The sequence below is a fragment of the Megalops cyprinoides genome, chromosome 2 (assembly GCF_013368585.1).
Source record: "Megalops cyprinoides isolate fMegCyp1 chromosome 2, fMegCyp1.pri, whole genome shotgun sequence".
In the NCBI taxonomy this organism is placed as follows: Eukaryota; Metazoa; Chordata; class Actinopteri; order Elopiformes; family Megalopidae; genus Megalops; species Megalops cyprinoides.
Window position 1 is genome coordinate 19,001,868 of NC_050584.1, and position 21,065 is coordinate 19,022,932.

Here is a 21,065-nt window from a genome sequence, read left to right on the forward strand (position 1 = left end):
GCTCTTCTCCTTACCGTTAGAGGTCTAGAAATTCCCAAAGCCGATCTCTTTTTGCCAAGCAAGTACACAAGAGAGACACAACACCCAGCAAATACCAGCATGTGGTATGTTTTGTTTATTTATTTATTTGTTTTTTTTTTTACAGTTTTTTTTTTTCTATTTCTTGTAGCTATGGTGTGGCTGAGACTTGAGATACAAAGTTCCATTTGACTAGTTACAAAATGAACTGAAACAGAGTAAATCACCTGAATATGTATTTATGATTCAGTTTACAGTTCATTGAAATTCACACCCCAAAATATAATTTAAATATAATTTAAATATAATTTAAAATATAATTTAAGAGGCCACGCCTTCCACCTCTCCCTGCCTGCTGTCAGTATCGACTGAATCCTTCCCAAAGAAGTGCCAGGTGTATATAGTGGAACTGAAAGCAATGAACTTTTTTTTTTTCCTTGCCAACAGGGACAGAGCAGCCCTCAAGGCCCAGGTACCTCCTGACCTTGTCTGCTCCATAGAAACAAAATCAGCCATGTGGGGCAGCAAGCAGTGGCAATATTTAACAACAGGGTTCCGTGTGTCTTACAGACAGCTGTTAAGTAAAACTAAATGAGACTAAGTGGTGGGTCAGACCAAGGTCAATGACACCACACAGCGTGGTGAGTGTCCCTGCCTCACTACTAATCCTGTTGAATTTCCCCTCTTTATCATCACCCATATGGAAATGGGCCATTGATGAACAGACTACAAAATTTTCAAGGCAATTAACTTTTTTTTTCCTCTGACCACATTATCCTGCCACAGCATATTTCATGCAAATATTAATTTATGGATGTCTGAAATAGTTCCCTCTTTCTTCCCCTCCTGAAAAAAAAAAGTACAGGAAGCTCAAGACTCTCATCTGCATTGTGCTGTGCAATCCATGACAATGAGGGGCACTGAGGTCCTGGCGCAGGGGGGTGTGTTAAGAACTGGGTGTACCTCAAACGCTATCCTCGAGACCTTTACAACTCCGTGAACTGAGGAGACCTCGTCTGGTTGACGGGGCCGCACAGGCGGTGCCATTCAGTCCTGCGGAATTATTCAGCACAGCTCTGTTTTACAGAGCAAAAGAACATCTAGTTTTGTGCGGAATTTTATTCTCAGGGGTGCGATGGAAATGGAAGCCTCCTTTCAAGCGAGGCTGGGATTATCGCGCAGCTGAAAGATGGCTCCCCACTTGTAGGATATCAGAGGGACACACGCGCTACAAGTATGTTATCACACTCAGCGGAAAAAAAATGTAATCTCAAAGCTAAAGCAGCGCGCAAAAGCAAAAACATGTTCATTGCAATGCTCCACCACGAGATAAAGACAGAGCTGATCTTGGGCCAAAGTGCCTCGCTTTACCTCTACAGGACATAGCAGTGATCGCTGTAAATTGCTTGCTTTATGTGTTAACGGTGCTACACTTAAACTCAATAGTACAGAGGACAAAAAAAAAAGAGATAAACCTGTTCTACTACAGTAACACGCCTGACTTGCCTCTTAAGTGCAGACAAGCCTCACAGTCCGGCAGATCAGCAATCCAAATGAAAGGCAGTCATGTGGTGGGAACAGATAGAGGATGACACATGAACAGTGGAAGCCAACAGCAGGCCTGGAAGCTCCCCTACTGCTCTGACAGTGGCCGGACCCACACAGCCAGGCATAATTAAACGTGACTCACTGCTCCCCAGTGGGGATACATTCTGTGTAAAACGTGCGGTGGGGCCATACATTACGGGGGCTTCAAACAACTCCTCACCAGAGATGGAACTCATGCTGCTTGTTTTCAGAGAAGAGGTGAAAATATGATTAATCGACCAAACCATTGTACAAACCTCTTTTTTTAGGAAAAAAGAGACAAAAACAAAAAACAAAATACATGCTGTAACCACTACTGCTGCTACTACAACTATGACTACTATGACTATTACAACTACTACTACTACTAATAATAATAATTATAATAATAATAGTAATAATAATTGTAATAATAAAACAACATTTCAAGGATAGGTATAACTAGGCTTATTTCGATTAGTTTAACATCATTTCTTCTTCCTGGAATGTAGGAGAAAGATGGCCATTTCTATACGCCTGTGGTGAATTAAAAAAAGACTTACCAGTGAATTGATTTATATTCACGCTCCCTCTGGCTTTGAGTAAATGATTACACTTCTTTGATTGTACACTCTTTGGTTGTCCCCTTCCAATTACCTTGTCTGTGAGAGGCTACATTCCAGATGACAACAGCTTCAGAAACAGGCAAGTTAGAAGATAGTTGCAGCATGTTAAGCTGCTCTTGACCCCCTCCCATAACTCCCAGGATGAGAACCCAACATGGCTGCGCGAGCCTCGGAGGCAGGATTGCTCTCAGATCAGCTCGCTCAACTCTTTGACAGGTCAATCTAATCCACAGCTGTCTCTGAAGCATGCTGCTTCAAAGAGAGGATTCACTGAGCCTCCAGCAGCATAGTGTTTTACAGGACCAATCCTTACCCAGCTAATGGACTTCAGAGTGAAAAGAAAAAAAAAACACGCTGAAAAATACTTTTAAAATACTTCTAAAACAGCAATACAGTGTTCTGTGGATGAATATGTGTATGCTTTGTGTGTGTGTGTGTGTGTGTGGGGATGGGAATCGAGAACCGGTCGGAAGCGCATGCCTCCGAGGTTGTCGATTTCTTTTATCGATGCAGGCATGTTTTTCTGTCAGTTGCGCATAGGTTCTTTGCATATGACGTCACAAACCAGCGCGCTTTCCAGATGGAGGGCTGGCAACTGGAGGCAGGTTCTGAGGCAAGTTGGCAACGACCACTAACACTGCAGCAATGCCTATGGTAGCAAAATGACTGTAGCCTTACCTTTCACAAAGTGGTCACTGCATACACGAGTATTGTCGGACTCCGCTCCACCAGACTTAAGACGGAGGTTTTTGATCCATGTCTGTCGCAGTTTCTCTGTGAGTTTTTTAAACTTCTCCCCTTTGTGTACCACTATTTTCGGGACTATTGTTGCCCTTGTTTTTTTCCCGATTTGATCGGTTGGAACAGCCGTAAACAGCACAAATCATAGGCATTGCCACAATGTTGGTGGTCATTGCCAACTTGCCTCGCAGTTTTAGTTAACTAGCTAGTTAGAACTGTTTACTTTATCAGTCAGTTTTATATTTGTTTTGCAAGTTACATCCTTTTAAGAAAAGGAGCAGTGTAATTTAACATGTTCAAATGTTATTAGGCAGACATTCTACACTGTGTTCAGACTCAGAGATAATTATACAGCTGCGTTGATGCTGAAAACCTGTGTAGGCCTACTTTTCCACACAGAAAATTGATCAGTGTGATTATCTACATGCTTGTATTCCATGTGTCATAAATGATGAGATAAGATGGAGATTTTGCAATTAGAGTCTTCCTACTGAGCACCCCCTGGAATTCTGAGGCAAGGTAAGTTTACTTAACTGCTGGGCAAACCTCTTGCTTAACTTGCCAGCACATGTCCTTCGTGTTTCATAAGCGGGAGGGGCTGGCACTGAACTAGAGTGGGGAGACGTCAGAATAGATCACCGCTGAGGAGGCTTGAGCGGTCTCGGGCCCGGCACTCTTACCTTGAAGGGCCTGCAGTTTGTGCGTCTGGATTATAATGCAGAGCTGAAGCACCAGCTGAGGAGCACTCTCCAGGAAAGTGGCCAGCAGATGCAGCATGCTGACGTCTGCGTACTCGTACACCATCCGCCAGTAGAACCGCCATCGTTCGTGTTCGCTGCTCCGCCGACTCCGTATGCCCAGGTAGATCGTATGGAAATACCTGCAGGTACAACGAAGGCCCCAGTTCAGACCCCATGTCCCCGACAGAATTTAAAGCTTTCCTGAAGCCCGTGTGGTATGTTTTGCTTCTCCATCTGATTTTATTACGCGTGCACTTCCCCCCTCCTACACTGGCAGGGAGTTCTTTACGAATGGCTGAAATGATAGATATCTGTCTGTCAGGTACCAATGATGCCCTCAGTTGGAAAAGGTGACCTGTAGAGAGAGACTTGACAGCATGCGTTTCATGTCAATGTGTTGACATGTGAAGCTGAAAAAAGATTCACTGCAATTGTTAAACTGGGTATCTGTGTGTGTGTGTGTGAGAGTGTGTGTGTCTGTGTGTTTATGTATGTGTTGGTGCTTGTACATGTGTGAATGTGTGTCTGCGTGTGTGTGTGTTTGTACTTATGTGTTTCTGTGATTGTGTGTGTCTCTGTGTGTGCTTGTGTGTGTGTGCATGTGAGCCTGCCTCTTTGTGTGCTGTATGTGAGTCTGTATGTATGAGACATTAATGACTTCATCTGTCAAACCGTCACTTAACCAGTGCAGATACCTGACAGATACCCTGACGGATAACTTGAACATCTATGCAGACACATCCTAAATATGGAATAGAATATTCCTCTACAGACTGTATGACAAGAAACCTGAAATAAACAAAGCATAGGTGGTGGAGTAGAGTGCAGGATGTCCAAAGAAGGAAAATATATACTTATGAAACTGAGCAACTTTTATTTATACATTTAACTTACAAACATATTGGTACTGCTGAAGTAACACTTTGGTCAGTGCGGATGTACATTTCTTTCATTAGTTTTCAGGAAAGCTTAAAATTAATTAATGAACTACAGACCAGTTTGTCAATACATGTTCCAGCATCACCCCACAGACACCCCCAAAAATCACACTCGCACACATTCCCCAGACAGGCCACCAACCACTCAACTCCCCCACTTCTAAACAGCTTTTTACTGACACATAGCTGGTTATTGCTATAATACACCTACATGATTTATGAGTCCCAAAATGTATCTTCACACTGTAACTTAATGTTAATGAATGCCGTTAAATTCTGGCCTTGAGAGTCCCATTAGCTGGCATTTAATAGACCTAAATTCCAGCTTGATGACAATATTGACTTCTAGGTAAAGCCCCTTAGATGATCTCTCGGCTGTGATAGGCAATCAATTCATTTAAACTGAGAGGCAGGAGATCCACGCTTCTTCCACCAGAGAGCCTGTGCTTATGTTTACTTCCATTCTTTAAAATTAGAGTAAATTAGAGTCTTGTTCTTTATTAAGAAATACACTATTTCATTTTATCCAGGTTTGTGAATTTCAGGAAAGATTCTGCTATTGCAAGGTTATTGAACTGGGCAAGTAAAACTTGGTAAGTAAAACTGGGTAATTAAATAACTGCGTGTTACAGGAAATCAAAATTAGACTAAAAGCAGGTTAAATCATGATTCTGATAAACATAAATTTTATTGTTGTCATATTCACTCAAAATCTTTTTTTCAGTCATATTCTGAATCATTTCAGAGTGATGGATGCACTCTGTGAAACAAATAGTGCCACTGTGATTTATATAAATCATGCCAATACTCAATTGAAAAATATGCTAGCACATCAGCAAATATATTTATTTATCAATAATCATCTTTGAATCATCGTCACATTGTCACACATAATTACAACAATAATTCAAGTCTCACAGACGCAGGCCTAAACATGCACAACAACAACGACATTAAACAGGGGACCTGCCAGAGATGTTTGTATAAGAAAGATTAATAACAACGCAGCCGATGCAAATGTAATGCACAGTGACGCTTAAGCAAAGCTATTTTTAGTCTCGGGAGCGCAAAGACTGAATTCAGCTGTGAGGCTTACGGACAAGAAGCACTCATTTCAGGTGATTCTAAATATACTCTCCATGCCCCACACAGAGATGAGAGGAGCGTCTCTGGGCTCAAGCTGTCTTGAAAGCTCTCTTCCTGCTCTCCTGAGCCTCTCTGGGCTCTGAGCTGGAACAAATAATTAAAAGATAAACTGGAACATACAGCTCCTTGAAGGTCTAGCGTGCATGTACCATTCTCACAATCTTCAGCACCACCGAAGCGGACACCACTATCTTCCCGGAGAATTAATTAAAAAGGAGGTTTAATTGACGGTGCTTAACTGACGCTCTCTTGACGTTATGTGTCTCCTTTACATTCTAGTGGCATGAGGATATTTCAGAAGTGCCGGTATGAAGAATCCCCAATTCTAAGAGTGGTGTTTTGTATTGTTTTTAATTATGCTTCTATTATATTCTTTTCCTGAAGCTTACAATGTGTACTGTTTTAGTGTGCTCAGCGCTAAAAACATTTCTGATACTGACACAGTATTCATTTAAAATGAAAATTATAAAATTAAAATGAGCAAATGAATAATACTTCTTCACACAATAGTTTTGTGACTGTCCATAAGACCAATTATGACTGCATCCATTTGATTGAAAATGTGTTTTCGAAATGTGACACAGACATTTAATTAGCCATAGCCATAACAGAAAGGTGCCCATGTGAATTACAAAAAAAGAATTCTGCAAGATGAAAACATTGCTTAATGTCAAGAATCACATACATTTTCAATACCAAATTTACAGTTCTTGCACTGCTTCAGCACTCAGTATAAAAGCAATATTTGTGGCATTCAGAAATGATTAATGATTTGAATGAAACATAAGCATTTGAGTAGTAATATTCGTGATGTTACCGAAAACGATGAATGATGTACATGAAACATAAGCTACTGGTACCATGGAAGTACTGAAGTTCACATGAATTTGCCACTGAAAACAATGAACAGATGCAAGCAATTACACAGATAACAAGCATCAATCAAGGTAATGAGCAGATAAATCTACAATAAAATTTTCTAATCAATCTTACCGGGTGATAATACAGTACCACACTACCGCGCACCATTAAACTATGTTCGCTTCCAAAACACAACATCAAAAATATTTTTGTGACATGATAATTGCAATGTAGCTAAAATGTAACAAAGGAACAAAGCTTCTGGCTGTGTGCCTCTAATGTGCAGTGCTACTGTTATGATAATAGTGTAAGAGGGTGGCTGTAACACAGTCAAGTGTTCTATTTCTGAAATGCCACTGCCATGTCTTTCAACATCAGCATGCATATCCACCTTTTCTGGGATTCCTTCTGTAGCTCTCACCCACAAGCAACACATTAGTGCCCACAAGCACCCTTTGATAGATTAAAAAAGCTATAATAAAATAGATGTACAGAAAGTGATAATCAGCACAGGACGTGAAATGAAAAATTACACACTCTAAAGCGATAAGGCAAGGGGTATGTAGAGCAGACTGGCATCATCAACATAAGCTAGTCATATTCTCTATATTTGAAATATTGTCCACTCAATAGTTTTGTTCCTTGGGCTGGTTTGATGCCACCTAATGTGGTCTCTCTAATATAAACTTCATTATGATTTTGCTGAAACTGCTTGACTTAAATTAGTGCAGGAAGACCCAATGTTTTAAAGCATGTGAGTTAGGAGTGGACCTAAATCATTTAACTACCGGGCTCACTGACTCCAGTGCCAATTAATTAACTAACCTTGAATCCTGTCGGGGAGAATGAGGAGGGTTTATTGGACTCCTGCCCCCACCCACCCCCGAGCTGATATTAGAATTCATTTGCTTCTCATTTTAAAATGGAAACAGTTTTGTTCAAGCTGCTAGCTATTTAATGCAAATCACCTATATTTGCAATGAATTTGATTTAATTTGAAAGAATGAAATAAAAAAAACAGCTTAACTTCAATACCTGATGCATACCTTTACAGCTGAGGAGACAAGAAATTAGGTGTTTAAACACTGCACTCTGCTACTCACCCAGCAGTGAAAATCTGGGCAACAGCCAAGACAGAACCCCCAAATATACTCTACTTTATCCTGGGGCTATTTGAGTGCTGCAAAATGGATAGGATAGTCTACGCCATTGAATCAGAATGTGCTTAGGCAGGCTACCAACTAACACTGGAAGAGAGCAATTACTGCTTCTGTAGTTAGGGGCTTTTATTCTATTTAATTTTAGATAATGGTTCCTTTAACTTTCATTGCCTATTGGTGGGAACACTGTCATGAAATGGACAAGCTTGTATCCTCCCCCAACACACACATGCACGCACGCACGCGTGCACACACACACACAAACACACACACGCACGCACACAACACACACACACACACAAACACAAACAAATATGTGCATGGCAATGGTATAACATCTGCAAACTCACTTGGAATTGATATATTCTGATATGTTCAGATAACATAACATCCACTTTATTGAGATCATAGATCTATAGATCTATAAAATCAATCGCTATTACACTCATTTAAGCTAGCAGTGACTGCTAGCTGGACCTGCACTACATTTTGGTTCTATTATGTTACAGTGTTTTTTCACTTGTTTGCAACAGGGACACTATTCTTGACATCTCCCACCAGAAAATCGAATTAATGGTTGTGTTAACATTCAATCCTGTCAGGTATAATATGTTTTGCAGTCTCCGGGCATTATACATACTGCATGACTTTAAGCACAATGCCAATTTATCTGGTTACATCTGAGGGAAATCAACTTCATGCACTGAGCACTGAACAGTTGGGCCCTAAGGTGATTGCAAGTGGCTCATAGGACAAATTACAGCGGCCCTGAAATCGGTCTTCAAATGGATTACTATGGTAACTAAAAGCGGGTTCCTTTGACCGTAAATCCAAAACCTGCCCAGCAGAAGGTGTCATAAAGAAACATGGATATCATTGCTGTGAACTGGGTCACTGGTATTGAACGCTTCCTGAAAATGAAAACCTGTTTTCCAGGGTCACCCCATGGCTTTGTCTCTGCTGGTCTGTCAGTGCAAATGTCCGTGAACGTCCCACACAGCAGATCTTAGATCAGGATAGGCCATAGTCCTCTCACTGTGCATCTAGCTCCTGTGCTGTAGCAGATGACGCCAATCCTTGTAGTACCTCCCTGGACTGTGCAGAGACAAAACTCCTACCTCTGATGGGGTACCAGTCAGCAGAAGCCAATATTATATATTTTATTCCACTAGTACGCCATCACAAACTCGTAGGATCTGTGAAATCTACAAACCCTCTTTAAACATCCCAAATCAACTTTTGCAATTACTTTTTCCATACTGGCTCCAAGGCCCATCAGTGCTGCATAGAATGTGCTTTGCTCATCAATATGTTGCATGATTTGAAAGTGTTGTTTTTTTTTTTTCTTAGTGCCTAAAAATGTACTGGTGAAATCTCCTGAATTAAAGGTGCTCGGATATATAGCCTGTCGGTCATTCTATGGGGTTCTTTTCCTTTTTACTATTTACAGTATTTAGTACTGTATTACTATGTTTTGTTCTGTAATCCTGTGACATTTTTTGTTGGATCTATTGCATCCTGTCTTGCACCAGAAGATGGATGGTTTTCAATCATGCACACACACAAACACAAACACAGACACACACACGCACACAATATTTTACACTATGTAATATATAGTTCCCTCTAAAAATACAAAAATATAAAACAGCCCAAATGCACATGACATTCATGCGGTGACTGTCAAGGGGGATAGAGAATGGCACTTCTGCCCTGTGGTGCTGTTATTCAACGACAGGGGAGTGTTCCTACGCATGGTTTTGAGTGTGCATAAATTTCCATGCAACCTTCTGTGTTGATAAATCATATACTTTCCATGACAATGTGATTAAATTCGATTTAGAATGAAATTTGTGTGTGCAGGGGATTCATATATAAGACCCCTAATCCCACTTCAGTATATCTGTGTAACATGTACGTTAATCCATTTCATAAATATCCACCAAACCTCTTCAATACGAGCTAGTAATAATTTTTTCTGCACTATATGTATTTTCCATACATTGTTTATTTTTATTTAGATTTACCCACCTTTCATTGCAAGGTCTTTATAAGATGAATTATAACTTAATTATAGATTAATTGTATGCCATTTGACATATTGTATCTATTACATACCCTTATTGTTGAGCCAATAGCCATATTACAGTCCATGTTGTGTGGTCTTGTGTTAGTCCAGCCCAATGACACTACTGGTGTTGGCCCTCTTACAAGGGAGCTCTGGACAAGTTAAACAAGCTGCATAAATGTGATACTTCTGTCATGGCTAAAAACTGAACTGACCAAGAGGCAAAGGAAACAGTATGATCATTGATTACACACACACACACACACAAAAACGAATGACAGAAGAATATAGGGATATTAATAGAGTATTTTTCAGGAATATTTTGAACTACAATGCAAAATACAAGCAGTTGTGCCTATCTGGAAAAGCTTTCTGTGTGATGCCATATGCTATAGCTCTGATTACAGGTAATCCAATGGAAAACAATTGTGCAGCTGCACAGGGGGAAATGAGTATAATGAGCCAGCCTGGTTCCAGCGGAAAAGCTCTGTGGAAGGATATGGCTGCTCTCCTCTGCACCACATCTTCTATGCTACTACTGCTACTGTGCTACCGTTTCTTCAGTAACTTTCCTCCTCTCATATTGACCGGAATGACTAACGCAAACTCATGCAATTTCCTTATTCATCACTGGCTTTCATGTGTAAGGAGACCTCCTGCTAGTGCAGCTCACCCTCTCTAGTGTGACCAAATCCTGCCATTCTGCAGCTGTAACTCCCAACAGCAAATTATTCCTATTGTGGGGGACACATGCCCACTGATAATTGTTTTGAATAAACTGTTTCTGCGAAAATTTCAGTTCAATTGCTGCTTTTATATAGTAATAGGATTTGCCCAATTTGCAACAATTTACAATTACAATATGTGGTCTGTCATGGATTCAAAGGGATGAACAAGCCTTAAAATGGTGGCCCCAGTGCAACTCATTGCATTTCTTACTGAATTTAAGACATGAAATAATTAACTTTAATCTGTCAAAATGGAGCTTTGTGTAATAAGAGGTTAGTTTACTGGCCTTTCCCAGATTAGTGCTGATTACTGGATTTTAAAGACATATCCTCAGTTGTATTAAACTAAACAGAAGGTAGAAACATCTGCACTATGAGTAACACCACTAGATTCCTGTTTGCATGGGGCTGCTGGATATCTTAGAACAGTTGTGTAGGTTTGCTTGTGGATTTCCACAAATGGTGTCTTATTTAATGAATTAATCCTCATGCAGACTGTTATGCGAGCATGTTTTGTAATAACCAGGTCAATTTGTTGCACATCTCAGCTCGAGGGTGGGTGGGGGGGGGGCTCCTCTATTGACAAGAGGCGGGCTGGCCTTGAGACGATGGGAGCAGAGATTGACACTGGCCATGCTTTACGTTCGAGCAGTAATTACTGAATCACTTACCTGTGCATTCATCGATACTTGTGTGACAAAATTTAAGAGTACACATGGCAGCAAGTTGTTAATTCCCTGTTCCTCCCTATCCAAATGTATGTCACATAAGGAATTTTATTCCTCTTACTGTTAGTGAACATATATCTATGACATGGTAATGATGATGCAGATCTTATAAAAATATTGATCTGAGCTAGTTCTATATTTTGATACCCTTGGTAAGTAGACCTTCACAGACCTGGCCTGTGAAAAGGTGACATTGCTTAAATGTTACTAAATGCTACTCATTACATTATTGGCATTTAGGAGACACTCTTATCCAGAGCAATTTACATCGGTTACGTTTTTTTTTTTTTTTTAACAATGTTATCCACTTATACAGCTGGATATTTACTCAGACAATTCTAGGTTAAGTACCTTTCCCAAGGGTACAACAACAGTGCCCCAGCTGGGAATTGAACAAATAACCTTTCGGTTTCGAGTCCTACTCCTGAACCACTCTAGTACACTGCAACCCATGCTACTCTATGATTCCCCGTTTTTACAGATGTCCATGTAACCATGCAGGCAAAACTGGCATCGCTAAAATCTCTGTCTTCTCCTCCATAGAAGCACCAAGGACACTGTGTATCAGCACAAGATACAGTGGTCGCCAAACTAGACAGGACTACAGTGTCGTCATATTCATGGTGTGCAATGAATCAATTTCAACATTATACTTTACCCTGGGTAAAAAAGATGAATCACATTATGTCTTTAACAGATGAAATGTAAATGTATCCTGTGAAGAGCAGAAAGGCAAATTCTGAAATGTCTAAACTAATGAATAATGCAGTGCTCAGCAGACTGCAGGAAAGAAATCATGAAGTTATCAGACATTACTAACACAAGGACATTTGGGTACAGTGTTTGACGCTGTCACAGCATTAAAACCAACTGTAAAACCACTGTCTTTATCTCTGGTGTCCAGTGAAAGCAACTGATATAATGCAGATAGCAACACTTTATCTGTTGCTCTCAGTGTTCAAAATAAATGCTCTTACTGTATGCAGGCACATATTTCCGGAATTCATATGAAAAGGCATGCTGACTTATACACTGTGATCTTGAAACAATACATTCCGACATTACTGCTTACCTCATTACACTAACCCCTGTTGTTCTGAAACAAATTCCACAAAGCGCCAGTTAATATTTCAAAGCCCAGGTTATTTGAGATAAGTATGATTGAACCTGCCTTAAAAACACCTCATATGAGAAATATAAATAAAGTTGCATTTAAGTACAGTTTGGAGTCAACGTAGAGCAAAAAATGTCATGTTATCTTTGAATTCACATCATTCAAGCAATGGTCTCTTTTCTTGTTCCTGCACGTACAACCAATTGCACAGTTTCAAGCTGTATCTGATTTGCATAAGAGGAATGCATATAAGAATAACTTTTTGTTGTCTTAATATTAGTGTTGAATAAGCGCTGCTTAAGAGATCCAGCAAGTATTGTAATATTATATGACTTACAGATTAAAATTGACACTTACAGAGGAAACACATTTTAAACCATTATGTTTGCTGTACAGCTAAATATGCAGTCTACCCTCGATTATAATCAAACCTGAACAAAGCTCAATTTTCAACATTCAAGTTCAGTAAAACTGAATAACCTTCATGGTGTAATGTAAACTGCAGTCAGTCGCTGACTGCATTCTCTTAATCAAACTTGTTGTGCCAGTCCCTTATATCTATGCCAAGCAAGGGAGTCTCCATGTCCTTGTTGAGCTCAGTCTTTATTTGTGTCTGGGAGAAATTAATTTTCCTCTTTCCCTCCTTCTTCTGGAGACAGCATTGAGGAATTAAAGACAGGGAGGGCTGAACCAAGATGTCAGGGAGCTACTGCGTCAACACATCTGAAATTCTTAGAAATGCTCTCATTTGCATTAAGTAGCCATTCTGGAAGTGTCAGAATAAATATTCTCTGCTAGATTTCCTCAGCTTCTCCCTTAGAGTTTTAACACACACAGCAATATGCAAATATTAACTTTTTATACCAATAAATTTTTGGGTCAAATTAAGAAGTTACATATACCTAAAGCACCGTGCAGTGTGATCCGTATAGGAGAAGATTGCACTAAAGCAAAAAGCTGTTCATAGGCATCAGCATGCTTTCATAACATCTTCAAATTATTTCAAGTCCGCTACATACATCAATGTTGTGCAAGTAATTAAATTAGTAGCACTGTAATCAATTTATTAAGTAAATCTGATGAAACCTGAAAACCATTTGACTGACTCAACCCCTTGCAGCTGTATAAACGTAATCAAACATGCAATGCAATATCAGTAAATCCTTGTTTCCTTAATAGCTATGTTGCCAGTATTGTATATTGTTGAAAAGACCATCAGCTCCCACTATATGTGATATTCTTGCTGTTATTCTTGTAGTTTTGGAAAGCTTCCTTGAGATAATCTCCATGACCTTTGTCTGAACAGCTATTGTTTTCACAGTGGCACTGAGCAGCATGCTGCCTTTAAGTGAAGTTTAAGGTTTTGGACAAAGGGGCATTAGGCACATACAGTGGTTAAGCTTTGCTTGTCATGAATGGCCATGTCTGTCCAAAAGCTTCCAGATGACCTTATGTGAGAGCAGCAACCTACAACAGCGCGCAGAGCCTCTGACCAAGGGCATGCACTCATGATATCCCAGCTACTTTTTGAGGCCCAGATTTCAGAGAAACCTTAAACTGATTAATAACATTCTTGTACAGAAGAACAATCTTGCAACGGATGGCACTCGTGTACACAATAACACACTTGTACACAACAGCACACAGAAGGATAACACACTAAGCTGTAATTCCAGACTGAATTTATTAGTTTTTATTTAAGATACATGATAATGTATCTTAAAATGTTTCTTGTTATTATTATTATTACTTGTAGTAGTAGTAGTAGGATGTGATGGCATTTAAGGAACAGCACTGTGCAAGGCCTGGTAATGGCACAGCATAGGCAAAATCTCATCAGTGCAAATGGAATAAACCTGGAATTATGTACTGCATAAATGCTGTATCACTAGATATAACCGTAATTCATGCTGGATGTAATATAAAATCAACAAGAAAACAACAACTCCAAAGCTGACAACCCACTGACTAATTCACCAGATCCCTCAGCTCTGAATATCTAATAAGGATAACCAAAACCCTGAGAGGAGTGGGTTTGGTCTTGATGTATGTAAGACCAGCAAGACAGATGAGAAGTAACAAGGTTTATCTCAGACACAAGCCTTTTAAATGTCCAGATGATTACAGAAGTTATGCTGAACAAGTGAAAGAGGAACAGCACAACTTGAGCAAAATTACAGCCAGAGATGCAATTCATTTGCATTTCAGAAAACGTGGGAGAACAGTCTGAGCTGATTACAGCGAGATCAGTACTGAGATAAAACCCAGATACCCTTAAGATATAACAGCTTTTAGGGCCAAATTACACCTTTAGACTAATATACCATTGTAATTATCCACAATTATTCAATATAATGGGACCAATGGAGAAAGAGGAGTATAATAAACTCAGCAGGGAGCTGGAATGGAAGGGTGAATATACACTAATAAGCCAAAATGGAGGACATTGCCATGCAGTATGATGATAAATCTCCAGGAAGGATAACAGGGCCCATGGCTGCAGTGACACATAGAGATGTTCTTATCTGCATGTTTGTGAAAATTATAATTGCACATAGGCCTTGCACATATGAATTTTAGTGGGCAGCTCAGAAATCTGAAGGGAATTGAAGGGAAGCTAAAATTTTACCACCACATTTTTGAGGTGCAGCACTCAAGAGAGTGGCCAAGCTTGAACCGCTGCCCCTCAGAGAGCGACACCTTCTCAGCGGTCTAAAAGGGTAATTTGTCTCCGTGTCATGTTAATTTGCACATTTAAGAGCAGGGGCTCCGAGTGGAACTCTGATAAACATCATTCAAATGGGATTAGACAGATGTTGATGCGCATCCTTCCTTTGATGGGATTAGATGTGCAGCTCTGTTGCTCCCAGCCTGGAAGCTGACCACAAAGTGTACCGTGCATGCACTTGCATAACAACACGGAAAATCCCAGGGCTGTCGGATCAGCAGCTCAAATCTCTGCCGCCGTTAGAAGTGCTACAAACGCGTGTGAATTCTTTTCCGGGTTTTGCACAAAACGCAAGGTGGCATTTGTGAAAGGGAAGTTATTCTGGACAGAGTGGGGAGTGGGGGGGGGGGGGGGGGGGGGGGGGGGGGATGACGGGAGAGCAAATCACCAGATACGTGCCACACGGTAAAACCGCCTGTGAGGCGTCCTTTCAAGGCCAGACTCGGCAGTGTGTGGTGCTCTCTCTCTCCCTCTCGTCAGAGCTGCTTTGCCAGCCCCATCGCTGTCACTCCCCGGCCTTCAGCATTAGCTTGTGAAGGAGAGGAAAGTGCGACCTGCGTCACCTTTCAATTTGTGGGGCATCTGCGGGTTGATCATGAGCCCCCAAGTCCTTTTACTGTCTGAGCCACTCCAGAGCTCAGAGTAGATTTTTCCTTTCGCTTCCAACCTCTTGCCATAGGCATTGAATGCAAACATATACAGTATAGCAATGGTAATGGTAAGGAGCAGGGCTTGCAACCGAAAGGTTGCTGGTTCGATTCCCTGCTAGGGCACTGCTTCTGTACCCTTGGGCATGGTACTTAACCTAGATTTGCCTCAGAAAATATCCAGCTATGGATAACATGCAAAAATTGTAACCTATGTAAGTTGTTCTGTATAAGGGCATCTGCTAAATGACAATAATGTAAAGCAATGATTGGTTCTCTCATGAGAAATCCTGACTTCTTCTCAGCTTGTGTGTGACCAGGAGTTCAGAGTGATGAAGGCTTTTGTAGACCTTAAGCCCAGAGTTGACACTCTTTCCTTCTTCCAGTAACAATGCAGCAAGAAAACGCAAGAGCTGCCCTTTGTCTGCTCTCTAAAGCCACACAAGAAAAAAATGTCTTTACACAGATGACTGGGAACCACACCGCAAGGATAACCTTGGCAACGAGGTGCTGACTGGCAACTGCCAGCAAATAATTTAAATATTCGGATATAGCACTATCTATATCGTTATCTATATAGCACTATATTGATAATAATGGTCTATTGATTAAAACAGGAAATATTACCACATTTGGTTAATGTTGAAGAAATAATCCAGGTGGAGCAGTTGTTCTGATTCAGAGGAGCAAAGCCTTATTCTCTTACCCGGGGAGAGTTAACACATGCACGCTAGACAGGTGATGCAGTCATCTCTGATATATTGTTAGATACATTCTCTTATATAGGGTTTTTCCTTCAGGAGCATACATGATTTACTATGTGATTTATGACACACATACATAATGTGACTTCATTCTCATCTTCCTGTTTTGGTTCTATACAAGTGCTCAAAACTGGTTCTGGATCGCAGGAGTCCCTGTTACCAGGCAGAGAGACCTAGATAATGCTAGCATACACGGTTAGCTATCTTCCCAGCTGGGAGGCACCTTGCTAATATCAGCAGTACATTCAGCTACACAAAACAGGTCTCAGGTCAGCAACAGGCTACATGCAGCTTCAAGAGAGCAAAGGTCATCATTTCATGTTCTTCATGAACCATTCAGCACTCACACTCACATTTTTCTTCCACAGATAATATATTCTTGAATATGCTAAACTGGTCATCAGTGTATTCCTTTCCCACAGCACAAAAGTTTCTTGTTTAACTAAAGATTAAGAATTAAACAACACACCTTTCAATTTGTCATTCAAAATAGGTACATGTAGCAAGACTACATCCGGACAATATGTTAATATTTATTTAATGTATTTACATTTGTCAGGATACAGCTTTATAGCAGTAGCAGACAGCTATAGCACAGCTTGGGCAGCTAGGGGCTCACAAACCAAAAGCATTTGGCATTTTTCATTTTCATGCTGTAAGACAAGACATTTGAAATATTGACAGTATAAAACAGTTGTCATTGATCAATATTAGTCTTTTTTTCAAAAAGTCAAAATATACAAGGATGCAAAAAAAAAAAAAAAAAAAACATGGAGCCTGGGCGATCAAGCACTCATCAGAAGAAGAAAAAATGAAATGCTCAAATTCATTTTGGACAACAGGCTTTGCCAGCCTTCTGGTGCTTTAAAAATATCTCTACTACAGTGGTAGATTCACACTGAGTGACATTTACAGTACTTCAAGGTGAGAGTGTGCTTTGACAGCACTTGACCTGCTAATCGTGGCTGGAAACCTAAATGGTCAGCAGTACAAGTCTTTGCTTTTACACTGGAAACAGCGGTGGAAATAGCCTGCCAGGAGACCAGACCACAGCAAAGCCCGGAGAAGAGCAGAGGCACATACAAACTTGTCTTTTCTTTATGCTTTCAGTTGCTAAGCAACGGGAGCTGCTGAGTTCGAAAGGAGTTATATTCAGCAGAGAAGCAATTAAAGGAGAAATACTGTAACCTGCACTGTATATAAATCGGAAAAGGCAATATTTTCCTACATATGATTAAAACTTCCACAAAAAAATTCCACAAAATTCCAATACTTCCAAAGATTCCATTGCCCCCAAAAAAACATTTCCTGCACTCAAAAATCACTTTTGTGCCCCCACATAAAGAAAACCGCGCATGACACAAGGATCAGTGCACAATGAAATTATGAAAATACGGTTTGATATTGAATTGAAGGCATACAAATTTCAGCCATGGAGCACCCAATGGCCAATGATTACAGTGAAACCAGAAAGACATGTTATGGCTCAAAATTCCAATTGCAGGCCAACATATTACACTGCATGTATGGCTGCTTTCCTTCCTTGAATGTATTTACTTGACTACATACCACACATTTTAGTCATATCTGCACAGCACAGCATACCTATGCTGACTAATAGATATTTACTGCATTTCTGACCCGGGCCTGAGCAATTACTTGGAAGACAGACATACATAAATCTCAGTACTGCTAAAGATTTCTTGATTTGATAATTTTTTGTAAAAAAAAAAAAAATCCATCTATGAAAAAGTTAAATATGTATAAACAGAGCAGTTTATTAATGTATCTTTCCTATCTTGTTTCTTGAAAATAGCACCAACTGTTGCAATCCGTCATGCATGAGCACAACCACCTGCAAGCATACTGGCATTGCTGGGAAGCTTTGCTAAACTAAGAGAGTAATAAACTTAAATATTATAAATGGCTTACCCAATTGCTAAGGATGAGGGCAGGAGTATATTTACAAAATCCTAATTGACTCATGCCCCTGTCACTCTGTGTATTGTCAGCTCACTGCCTTGATAGCCGCTGATGGTCATACCTTTGTCATGGCTTGATGCATACTGTAACCATAATTTGGGTCTCATTACAAACCTTAAAATCCCTTGTTAGCAGCACATATAGATGAATCCTGTTTGCCTTTTTGTTCACTGACCCATTTTGCTGTCCCGAGGCTCATTTATCCTGGGGCTCAAACATGGATATTTAACCCAGGTTCTGCTCTCCCTCAGAGAGGCACATTACACAGGAGAGTCAGTGGCGGTTATGTTCTTACGACCGCAAGGACCTCTCAGGCAGTGAGCCTTGCGGATGATGAACGCCGCAGAGACCCTGCCAAGCGGAACCGTCTCATCCAGAACCAACTGATCCTTGTCGTTTAGCAATTAGTAAGTTCAGCTTTATTTGTGCGTGATGCAGATGAAAGTCAATGGGATACGCTGTCATATATAAAGTGAGAGTCGCATAACACTGGGAGCTACATTCTTATCATTGATAGGACTGAAGTTAAGGCGCTTGAGTCCTCTGAGAGGAGTACTTCATTTTCAGACAAACCTTCGCTTGATTGATAATACCAATCAATAGAGTCGCGCATCAGAGTGACAATGACTGAGCAGCTTGGTGGGAACACTGGTTGATAATACAGTCTGTGCAAACCTTTATCTTAGATCACTTTCATAAAGGTGGCAATCAGTGTTCTGTTTGCGTTGTTCATTTGATCAGCCTGCACTTTTTGTGCTTATCCTGTTTGAACAAAATATTACATCTGACTCATACTGTGCGTGCATTTGATGGTAGAGAGAACACAGGTTAGGAGCTCATTGCAACCAGAAGCTAACTGTTAACTATAGCATGGTCAATCACCACACTTCTTAGACGGAACTGATGATTTTCTCTTTCAGTCTCTCTGTAGGTGCAACAGTTATCTCGGCACTGGATACAAAGGTTTTTATTTATTTATTTACTTTTCGAGTGGGAAGTTGGGACCGACTAACAAGTCGTAACAGAACATCGCATTCATGTTTTTTTTTTTTGGTTATGAGCGCTTGCTTCAGACACCCTGTTCTCCTTTATAAATACAAGCGTCCAGCCGCTATTTACAGAGGGCCCCAGGCAAGAGAAGGCATGCACGGAAGCGTGTTCTCCCAGGGCCAGCCGGGCTGCGACTGGCCGTGTTCGGCGTTCGGTAGCCTACAGATCTCACTGGTGTGTCACGTTGTGTCAGGCTCAGCCCGGGTGCCCGCGACTCTTAAAGTGGGCTCTGACATTATTCTCCAGCAAGCCTCAAAGCTCTGCTTCTCTTTTCTTTTAAAAGTGGGAATCAGAGAAAAGAGCTCTCTGCTGAGGCCCAGCCTCCTGGCCACACTGACTCAACAGAGGCTGCATGGAGTGGAGAGGCTGCTGGGAAGGCATAATGTGCCCCTCAGTAGACACGTGGAGGGCCTGTCCCCTCACTCACATTATTATTATTATTATTACTATTGTAGTAGAAGTAGTAGTAGTATTGTTGTTGTTTTTAGTAGTAGTATTGGAGGTAGCTGTTGTAATAGGATTGGTTGTAGTAGTACAGATGGTCTCGTTATTTTCAATGTTTATTATTATTATTGGTTGTTGGTAGGTTTCCATAATGTGTGAAGACAGCATCAGCAATTTTCCTCGGACAAATTTCTGAGTGCAGCATTACTGGTGTGTAGCCAGTGTCCTATTAGAGGGGGTCAGAGAGGCATATCTTTCTAAATTTGTCATTCCCCTCATCAAAGTCTGCTTTCTGACAAGCTGAGATTCAGATCAGGACATATTTTGATTAGGATTCTATGCACACCCATACAATGTGGATTTCTTCAATTTTATAATGTATCCAATTAGGTTAAATGGCAGGACTCAGTATCGGATATTTGATTCCAGAGGGGTCCTTGATTGTTCAAAGTCAAAAACTATTTTAAAAGGGAAATTGGCAGTACCAAACACATACCAAGGGTATAACTTTTGCAAGAAAGCCTTATGAATGCTTGTATGTACAACCAAACACAATCCCTGAATGTTATTCTCTCATAGCACCGCAGTAAATGCCTTTTAGCTCATCTTCTGTTTGTTTGGGTATTACTCGGTCCTACCAGTACATATATAATCCTTTGAAGTTCAAAAGGAAAAATTAAATAACACAGTCCCTGTGAAGAAAGAAAGGAGCAATGTTTAAGGGACATAATCCTATTTTGTTTTTGTTTTTTATTGCTTTTCCAATAGGATGTAATCTGTGTGGTTTCCTTGTTTTGTAAATATTTGCAAAGCATATTTTGCTAATCCAGAATACAAACAGTTCTGAAATATAATATTAACTACATGAATTAAATAGGAGGTTAAGAAACTGTGTGAAATGAGTGAATATAAAACTTGACAATACTAGCAGACTATCTCATTTGAGAACGACTTGAGCAAAATGTACAGTATGAAACAGAAATAATGAAGTATGACTTAGATAGTGTGACCTCGG

The 21,065-nt window shown here is 40.3% G+C and overlaps 1 protein-coding gene across 1 annotated transcript in view; it reads right to left on the bottom strand.

Annotated features, from left to right (window-relative positions):
- The window catches only part of LOC118795370 (XK-related protein 4-like), a 68,040-nt gene that overhangs the window by 16,305 nt on the left and 30,670 nt on the right, over positions 1-21,065 (bottom strand). The window contains exon 2 of the mRNA XM_036553817.1: positions 3,632-3,831. Within this exon, the coding sequence (XP_036409710.1) occupies positions 3,632-3,831 (200 nt within the window). The remainder of the gene's footprint in view (positions 1-3,631; positions 3,832-21,065) is intronic.